The sequence below is a fragment of the Pristiophorus japonicus genome, chromosome 4, assembly GCF_044704955.1.
Source record: "Pristiophorus japonicus isolate sPriJap1 chromosome 4, sPriJap1.hap1, whole genome shotgun sequence".
Taxonomy (NCBI): Eukaryota; Metazoa; Chordata; class Chondrichthyes; family Pristiophoridae; genus Pristiophorus; species Pristiophorus japonicus.
Window position 1 is genome coordinate 307,033,538 of NC_091980.1, and position 9,506 is coordinate 307,043,043.

A 9,506-nucleotide genomic window follows, 5' to 3' on the forward strand; every position below is an offset into this window, starting at 1 on the left:
ACCAGACAGCTGGACAGTCTGATCACCACTTCCTCGGACTTCAACTACATCGGGTATGCCGAGCTTAAACCGCACCAGTGGAGGTGGCACTGGGAACTCTCTGATATCACCGGACAGAACTTGGTACAAGTTCCCCCCCACCCCACCCCCCACCACGAATAAAATAATCTAACCCAAGGACCAATCAAACTCAAAGAGATGTTATGCAAACTTAATCGATTATTGTGGTCAGATTTAACACTGAGCATCTTATAAGGAGGAGGTGGGGTTTAGGGAAGAAATTCCAGAGCTTGGGGCCGAGGCAGCTGAAGGCACGGCCACCGATGGTGGAGCGATGGAAATCGAGGATTCCAAGAGGCCAGAATTGGACTGCAGCCTGGAGTAGTTAACTCTGGGATATCGGCGCTCTTCCAATTCTAGCCCCTTGCGCATCCCTGATTTTAATCGCTCCACCATCAGCAGCCGTGCCTTCAGTTGTCTGAGTCCTAAGCTCTGGAATTCCCTCCCTAAACCTCTCTGCTTCACTCTCCTTCTTTAAGACACTCCTTAAAATCTACTTGGAAAAACCTTTGACCGAGCATTTATTCAACTGTCCTAATATCTCCTTGTGTGGCTCGGTGTCAAATTTTGTCTGATAACGCTTCTGTGAAGCACCTCGAGACGTTTCACTATGTTAAAGGCGCCATATAAATGCATGTTTTTGTTGTCGGTTGTAGGGTTGGAGGAGATTAGAGATAGGGAAGGGAGAGGCCGTGGAGGGATTTGATATCAGTGCTTACAGTTTGCAGACAGAAATAAATAGTTAACGCTATTAATGACATTTGAGCTGTTGTACACAGTTTGAAGATGTTATTTGCATTTTTTAAATTTGCACTTTGAGTCGAGTTTTTAAAATCATTCACACTGAAGTGTTTGTTTGGGATCAGTCAGTCACATACACAATAGAACCCAGTGCCTTTAGAACAACCTTTCCCAAACTCTCGATGTCCACACATATTTACTTTCCCTCCGAACATCACCTTTGCTGTTCTCTTTAAACCATCCATGTTTATCTCAGGAATCAACCTCGTGAAGCTTCTCTGAACTGCCAACAACCCTGAAACGTTAACTCTTTCTCTCCCTCTCTCCACTGCTACCGCTTGACCTGCCGAATGTGTTGCAGCACTTTCTGTTTGCGATTAAGACCGGAAGGAACTAGGGATCCCAGCACGATTGATGGGGATCCCTGTTATATAACCAGGAATGATCCAGCGAAACATGGGGAGACTCTGTTAAAGGCTACATTCTAACTGTGGGGGGGGGGGGGGGGGGGGGGGGGAAGAGATCAACAGTGATTCTCCCTAAACTGTTATCATCAGTTCATTGCAGGATACGTGAGCAGGTTCAGTGCTGCTGAGGATGTGGTTTTCAATGATCAAACTAAGAAGCCGTTAAAAAAAAGTCATATCGAAATGAGGGGAAAAAAAAACTCACATTTGTAACATGATTTTATGCAGGAAGACTCCATCGACTAGATCCATGTACATGGGCACTTTTTCATCGCTCGTCCCTCCCAGCTGGCCAAAGGTTTTAACCTGAAACAGGATTTTTATCCCAAATTAAAATTTTCTAGCAGGTGCAAAAGAAAAATGCTTCAATTCCTATCTCCAGCATCTGAACAGGCTGCAAAGGATCCATCGCAAGCAGCATGTGCAAACGGTCCAGAAGAGAAGTAACATTTGCGGTTGTTTAACAAATGGACAGACACACACTCACACACCTCTCCCCACACACAGAAACCCCTCTACCCCCACACACGCACCCACACCTCCCTCCCTCCCCCTCGCGCACACACACACCTCCCTCCCTCCTCCCCCCCCACACACACACGCACACAGACCTCCCTCCTCCCTCCTCCTCCTCCTCCCCCGCGCACACACACCCCCCCCTCTCTCCTTCCCCCCCACCACACACAGCTCGACCTCCCTCCCTCCTCCCCCACACACACAGACCTCACTCCCTCCTCTCCCCCCACACACACAGCCCCCACCACACATACCCAGACCTCCCCCCCTCCTCCCCACACACAGAATCCCCTCTACCCCCACTCCCAGACCTCCCCCCCTCCTCCCCACACACAGAATCCCCTCTACCCCCACCCCCACACCTCCCTCCCTCCTCGTGCACACACACACAGACCTCCCTCCCTCCTCCCCCCCCCCACACACACGCACCCAGACCTCCCTCCCTCCCTCCTCCTCCCCCACACACACACACACACATCCCTCCCCCCACACACACCCACCCAGACCTCCCTCCCTGCTCCTCCCCCACACACACACACACCTCCCTCCCCCCCCACACACACCCACCCAGACCTCCCTCCCTCACCCCACACACACACTCCTCTCTCCTCCCCTCCCCCCACCACACACACACCTCCCTCCCCCCCCACACACCTAGACCTCCCTCCCTCCCCCACCCACACACACCTAGACCTCCCTCCCTCCCCCCACCCACACACACCTAGACCTCCCTCCCTCCCCCCCCCCACACACCTAGACCTCCCTCCCTCACCCCCCCCCACACACCTAGACCTCCCTCCCTCCCCCCCCACACACCTAGACCTCCCTCCCTCCCCCCCCCACACACCTAGACCTCCCTCCCTCACCCACACACCTAGACCTCCCTCCTCCCCCCCCCACACAGACCTCCCTCCCTCCTCCTCTCCCCCCCCCACACACACACAGACCTCCCTCCCTCCTCCTCCTCTCCCCCCCCCACACACACAGACCTCCCTCCCTCCTCCTCTTCCCCCCCCCACACACACACAGACCTCCCTCCCTCCTCCCCCACCCCCCCCCAACACACATACACACACAGCCCCCACCACAGAACCCCCTCTCACACAAAGCCCCCACCACATAGAACCCCCTCTCACACCCCCAGACCTGCCCCCCCACACACCCCGAGAGCCCCCCCCCCCCACACCACACAGACACCCAGACCACCCCCCACACACACACCCCACCCCCCCCCCCCACACACACACCCCCAGACAGACCCCCCCACACGGGCTCACTTACCCAGGTCACCAGCGGACTCTGCAGAAAGCGCTCCAGCAGCTCCGATATAGTCACATCCATCGTCAGCATCGGGAGTCCCGGGGGCTTACGGGGGGGGGTGCTCGGGCTGCTCACATCCTCCGCTGGGCGGGCTAACCGTGTCCTGCAGGTGTCCCGGCTCCTCTCGGTCTCACAGCCCCGGGGCTCCCTGTCTACCGGGAGGGATCTTTCTCGCTCTCTCTCTGTCTGTCCCGGGGAGAGTCTCTCTCTGTCCCGGGGAGAGTGTCTCTCTCCCTCTCTGTCTGTCTGTCCCGGGAGAGTGTCTCTCTCTCTCTGTCTGTCTGTCCCGGGGAGAGTCTCTCTCTCAGTCCCGGGGAGAGTCTCTCTCTCTCTCTCAGTCCCGGGGAGAGCTCTCTCTCTCTCTCTCTCTCTCTCTGTCCCGGGGAGAGTCTCTCTCTCTCTCTCTCTCTCTCTCAGTCTCAGTCCCGGGGAGAGTCTCTCTCTCTCTCTCTCTCTCTCTCTCAGTCCCGGGGAGAGTCTCTCTCTCTCTCTCTCTCTCAGTCCCGGGGAGAGTCTCTCTCTCTCTCTCTCTCAGTCCCGGGGAGAGTCTCTCTCTCTCTCTCTCTCTCTCTCAGTCCCGGGGAGAGTCTCTCTCTCTCTCTCTCTCTCTCAGTCCCGGGGAGAGTCTCTCTCTCTCTCCCTCTCCCTCTCTCAGTCCCGGGGAGAGTCTCTCCCTCTCTCCCTCTCTCAGTCCCGGGGAGAGTCTCTCTCTCTCTCTCAGTCCCGGGGAGAGTCTCTCTCTCTCAGTCCCGGGGGAGTCTCTCTCTCTCTCTCTCAGTCCCGGGGAGAGTCTCTCTCTCTCTCTCTCTCTCTCTCTGTCTGTCCCGGGGAGAGTCTCTCTCTCTCTCTCTCAGTCCCGGGGAGAGTCTCTCTCTCTCTCTCTCTCTCTCTCAGTCCCGGGGAGAGTCTCTCTCTCTCTCTCTCTCTCTCTCAGTCCCGGGGAGAGTCTCTCTCTCTCTCTCTCTCTCTCTCAGTCCCGGGGAGAGTCTCTCTCTCTCTCTCTCTCTCTCTCTCAGTCCCGGGGAGAGTCTCTCTCTCTCTCTCTCTCTCTCAGTCCCGGGGAGAGTCTCTCTCTCTCTCTCTCTCTCAGTCCCGGGGAGAGTCTCTCTCTCTCTCTCACAGTCCCGGGGAGAGTCTCTCTCTCTCTCTCTCTCTCTCTCTCAGTCCCGGGGAGAGTCTCTCTCTCTCTCTCTCTCAGTCCCGGGGAGAGTCTCTCTCTCTCTCTCTCACAGTCCCGGGGAGAGTCTCTCTCTCTCTCTCAGTCCCGGGGAGAGTCTCTCTCTCTCTCTCAGTCCCGGGGAGAGTCTCTCTCTCTCTCTCAGTCCCGGGGAGAGTCTCTCTCTCTCTCTCAGTCCCGGGGAGAGTCTCTCTCTCTCTCAGTCCCGGGGAGAGTCTCTCTCTCTCTCTCAGTCCCGCGGAGAGTCTCTCTCTCTCTCTCTCTCTCAGTCCCGGGGAGAGTCTCTCTCTCTCTCTCTCTCTCAGTCCCGGGGAGAGTCTCTCTCTCTCTCTCTCTCTCTCTCTCAGTCCCGGGGAGAGTCTCTCTCTCTCTCTCTCTCTCTCTCAGTCCCGGGGAGAGTCTCTCTCTCTCTCTCTCTCTCTCAGTCCCGGGGAGAGTCTCTCTCTCTCTCTCTCTCTCTCTCTCAGTCCCGGGGAGAGTCTCTCTCTCTCTCTCTCTCTCTCAGTCCCGCCTCTCTCGCGGTTACTCTAGTGGCGGACTCCGACAGACGAACAAAACTTCAGCCAGCCTCACGAGGCACCATAGCAACCGCGCGACTGCTGCCGGAGCCCGAGTGTCCGGCGGCGCGGGGTCCGGTCCCTCTCCCGATGGACGCACGGAGGTGCGGTGCGATGATCCGATGGGATGTTGCGGTGACTCGGACACTCTCTCTCCCGATACTTTTACAAAAGATACAACTCAGGAACAAAGCGCCGCGCCGCCCGCCCGCAACATTGTAACCAGCGGCGCCAGCCTGCCGCGCGACTGACGGGCCGCTCCGCCAATCGCCGCGCCGAAAGCCGCCCGCCCACCTCCCATTGGCGGGCGCTGCTCCCGGCAGCCAATCGACGCTGGTCAGAGGCGGGACTTGGACCGAACCGCTTTTCTCAGCCGCGGTGACGGAACACTGAGGATGGAACAGGGCACCCGGCGCCTCCTGCAGGACACTCGCCGCACTGTACAGGCAAATTATACAGGAGCGTCTCCTGTGGGACATGTGTCCTGCAGGACAAGTGTAAAAGGATCATCATCATATCGTAGGCAGTCCCTGGGAATCGAGGAAGACTTGCTTCCCACTCTAAAAGTGAGTTCTCAGATGGCTGTGCAGTTGTTACACACGGCCCCCCGACCTGCGAGAGCTCAGCCATGATCTTATTGAATGGTGGTGCAGGCTCAAAGGACCGAATGGCCTACTCTTGCACCTATTTCCTATGTTTCTATAAAAGAGCTGGAGCAACGTACCACTTCAACCTCCAGCGCAAGCTGCTCCAAGGATTTTGAGATGGGCGGCTGGCTGACGTCATCAAAATCCTGGTCGCCGTTTTGCAACGTGGGCAGGAACATCGGCAGGGCCCAGGTACAGAGGAGTGGGAAGGTCGGGGCGGAGGAGCGGCAAGTGTTTGTGGCAGATGTGCGACAGATGAGGGTACGGGACCCAGAAGAGGTGAGGGGCCCAAGGGGCAGCACGGGCCAGCCCACACTGCGACAGGTGTGCACGCTAGGCCCGCGCAGCAGAGCAGGTCTCCAGTCGTCTTGGCTAACCCTTGCCACTGGACCAAGACCGAGCTCTGTCAAGCCCATATGGTGGCCTGTGTGCAACGGTCACCCCACGTTAAAAAAATCCACGCAAAGGCATCTTCCACTCCCTCAACTGGAGTTCAGGACTGGAACATCGAGTCCTTCATTGAAACATCTGTGAACTTGTCGAAGCAAGTCATCCTCGTTCAAGGCACCGCCTATGATGATGGGGTACAGTCAAATATGGCAATGACAGTCTCTATCACAGGTGGGGCAGACAGTGGTTGAAGGAAAGGGTGGGTGGGGAGTCTGTTTTGCCGCACGCTCCTTCCGCTGTCTGCGCTTGGTTTCTGCATGCTCTCGGCAATGAGACTCAAGGTGCTTAGCGCCCTCCCGGATGCTCTTCCTCCACTTTGGGCTGTCTTGGACCAGGGATTCCCAGGTGCCGGTGGGGATGTTGCACTTTAGAAGGCCTATGGAATACTTGCCTTTATTAACCACGGCATAGAATACAAGAGCAGGGGGGGTTATGCTTGAACTGTATATAACACTAGTTAGCCCACAGCTAGAGAACCATAATATACATAAGAATTAGGAACAGGAGTAGGCCATCTAGCTCCTCGAGCCTGATCCGCCATTCAACAAGATCATGGCTGATCAGGCCGTGGACTCAGCTCCACTTATCCGCCCGCTCCCCATAACCCTTAATTCCCTTATTAGTTAAAAATCTATCTATCTGTGACTTGAATACATTCAATGAGCTAGCCTCAACTGCTTCCTTGGGCAGAGAATTCCACAGATTCACAACCCTCTGGGAGAAGAAATTCCTTCTCAACTCGGTTTTAAATTGGCTCCCCCGTATTTTGAGGCTGTGCCCCCTAGTTCTAGTCTCCCCGACCAGTGGAAACAACCACATTACAGGAAAGATGTGATTGCACTAGAGAGGGTACAGAGGAGATTTACGAGGTGTTGCCTGGACTGGAGAATTTTAGCTATGAAGAAAGATTGGATAGGCTGGAGTTGTTTTCTTTGGAACAGAGGAGGCTGAGGGGAGACCTTATTGAGGTGTATAAAATTATGAGAGCCCTAGCTATGTGGATAGGAAGGACCTATTTCCCTTAGCAGAGAGGTTAACAACCAGGGGGCAGAGATTTAAAGTAATTGGTAGGCGGTTTAGAGGTGATTTGAAGGGAAATTTCTTCATGCAGAGGGTGATGTAGGTCTGGAACTCACTGCCTGAAAGGGTGGTAGAGGCAGAAACTCTCACCCCATTTAAAAAGTACTTGGATATGTACTTGAAGTGCTGTAACCTACAGGGTTATGGACCAAGAGCTGGAAAGTGGGATTAGGCTGGATAGCTCTTGGTCGGCCGGCGCGGACACGATGGGCTGAAATGGCCTCCTTCCATACTGTAAATTTCTAAGATTCTATGAGGGCACAGGGTGCACTGCAACCACAAGAGTATTATGTAGCAGCACCTCCTGTAGGACACAGGGCACTCTACAACCACTGGAGCATATTATAGGAACACTCAACAGCAACCACAACAACTTTAACATAGTAAAATGTCCCAAGGCGCTTCACAGGAGCATTATCAAACAAAATTTGACACCGAGCCCCATAAGGAGATATTAGGGTAGATTTTAAGGAGAATTTTAAAGGAGGAAAGAGAGGTGGAGAGGTTTAGGGAGGGAATTCTAGAGCTTAGGGCCCAGGCAGCTGAAGGCACTGCCACCAATGGTGGAGCGATGAAAATCAGGGATGCACAGGAGCCAGAATTAGAGGAGTGCAGATATCTTGGGGTGGGGGGTGGGGGAGGTTGTGGAGCTGGAAGAGATTTCAGAGATATCTCGGAGGGGGCGAAGCCATGGAGGGATTTGAAAACAAGGATGACATTTTTAAAATCGAGGTGTTGCCAGACCAGGAGCCAATGTAGGTCAGTGAGCACGGGGGTGATGGGTGAGCGGGACTTGGTGCGAGTTAGGACATGGGCAGCCAAGTTTTGGATGAGCTCGAGATTACGGAGGATCAGACATTAAACTGAGTCTCCGTCTGCCCTCTCGTCAAAGATCCCACAGCACTATTTCGAAGAAGAGTTGGGGAGTTCTCTCCGGTGTCCTGGCCAATATTTATCCCTCAATCAACATCACAAACAGAATATCTGGTCGTTATCACATTGCTGTTTGTGGGAGCTTGCTCGTGCGCAAGTTGGCTGCCGTGTTTCCTACATTACAACAGTGACGACACTTCAAAAGTACTTCATTGGCTGTAAAGCGCTTTGAGATGTCTGGATGGTCGTGAAAGGCGCTATATAAATGCAAGTCTTTCTTTTTCTTTAGAGAGTGGGAGGTGGGTCAACAGAGCATTGGAAGCATCAAGTGGTGAGGTAACTAAGGCACCTCTTGGAGAAATTATATAAGAGCAACCTCTGCTGGAGACTAGGGCAGTCTGCAAGTAGAGGGAGATGATACAGGAGGCCCCCTGCAGGATATGAGACCACCCACTGGAGACAATAATTGCAGCAGTGCATCTGCTGCAGACAGATAAATGCTGGGAGAGAACTAGTTTCTGTTATATTGAAATAATCAGGAATTCCCAAACATATTTAATGCTATGTTCTTTTACAAAAATAAAAACAACTTATTATCTATGGAGAGCAGTGGATAATTATTGGAATGATAGAATTAAACACTGCACATTGAAAATTACAAAAATCTGTTAGTTATGGGGAAGGAAAAAGAGACGATTATTCTGCTGTAAATCAAACTGCCTCACGTTAGAATGGTAGGAACTTGCATTTATACAGCGCTTGTCTCATCCTCATGACATCTCAAAGTACGTTAGAATTATTTAATGATTCTCAGGATGTGGGTGTCACTATCAAGGCGAGCATTTATTGCCCATCCCTAATTGCCCTTGAGAAGGTGGTGGTGAGCCGCCTTCTAGAACCGCTGCAGTCCGTGTGGTCCCAATGTGCAGTTAGGGAGGGAGTTCCAGGATTTTGACCCAGCGATGGTGGTGGGACTTGGAGGGGAGCTTGGAGGTGATGATGTTCCCATGTGCCTGCTGCCCTTGTCCTTCGCGGGTTTGGGAGGTGCTGTCGAAGCAACAATCGATTCTTTTTGCAATATACTCACTGTTGCTATGTCAGAAAACACGACAGCACATCATCATCATAGGCAGTCCCTCGGAGTCGAGGAAGACTTGCTTCCACTGTAAAAGTGAGTACTCAGGTGACTGAAGAATCCAACATGGGACCTACAGTCTCTGTCACAGGTGGGGCAGAAAGTGGTTGAAGGAAAGGGTGGGTGGGGAGCCTGTGTTGACGCACGCTCCTTCCGCTGTCGACGCTTGGTTTCTGCATGCTCTCGGCCACGAGACTTGAGGTGCTCAGCGCCCTCCCGGATGCTCTTCCTCCACTTTGAGCCAGGGATTCCAAGGAGTCAGTGGGGATGTTGCACTTTGTCAAGGAGGCTTTGAGGGTGTCCTTGAAGCATTTCCTCTGTCCACCTGGGGCTCACTTGCGGTGTAGAAGTCAGAGTAGAGCGCTTGCTTTGGGAGTCTGTGTCGTCAGCTAAAGTGACTAGTTAATCTATTTTGGTGTTGATTGAGGGCTGAATGCTGATCAGGACACTAGAAGGACTCCCTGCTCTTCCTGCAACATCCAT

At 53.7% G+C, this 9,506-nt stretch overlaps 1 protein-coding gene across 1 annotated transcript in view; it reads right to left on the reverse strand.

The window, feature by feature from the left end:
• LOC139262794 (protein Daple-like) overlaps window positions 1-3,402 on the reverse strand; it is a 273,729-nt gene extending 270,327 nt beyond the window's left edge. Inside the window, exons 1-2 of the mRNA XM_070877946.1 lie at window positions 3,066-3,402; window positions 1,474-1,574 (exon numbers count right to left, since the gene is read on the reverse strand). Coding sequence (XP_070734047.1) covers window positions 1,474-1,574; window positions 3,066-3,134 — 170 coding nt within the window. The 5' untranslated portion in view covers window positions 3,135-3,402. The remainder of the gene's footprint in view (window positions 1-1,473; window positions 1,575-3,065) is intronic.
• Between the last annotated feature and the right edge of the window lie 6,104 nt (window positions 3,403-9,506).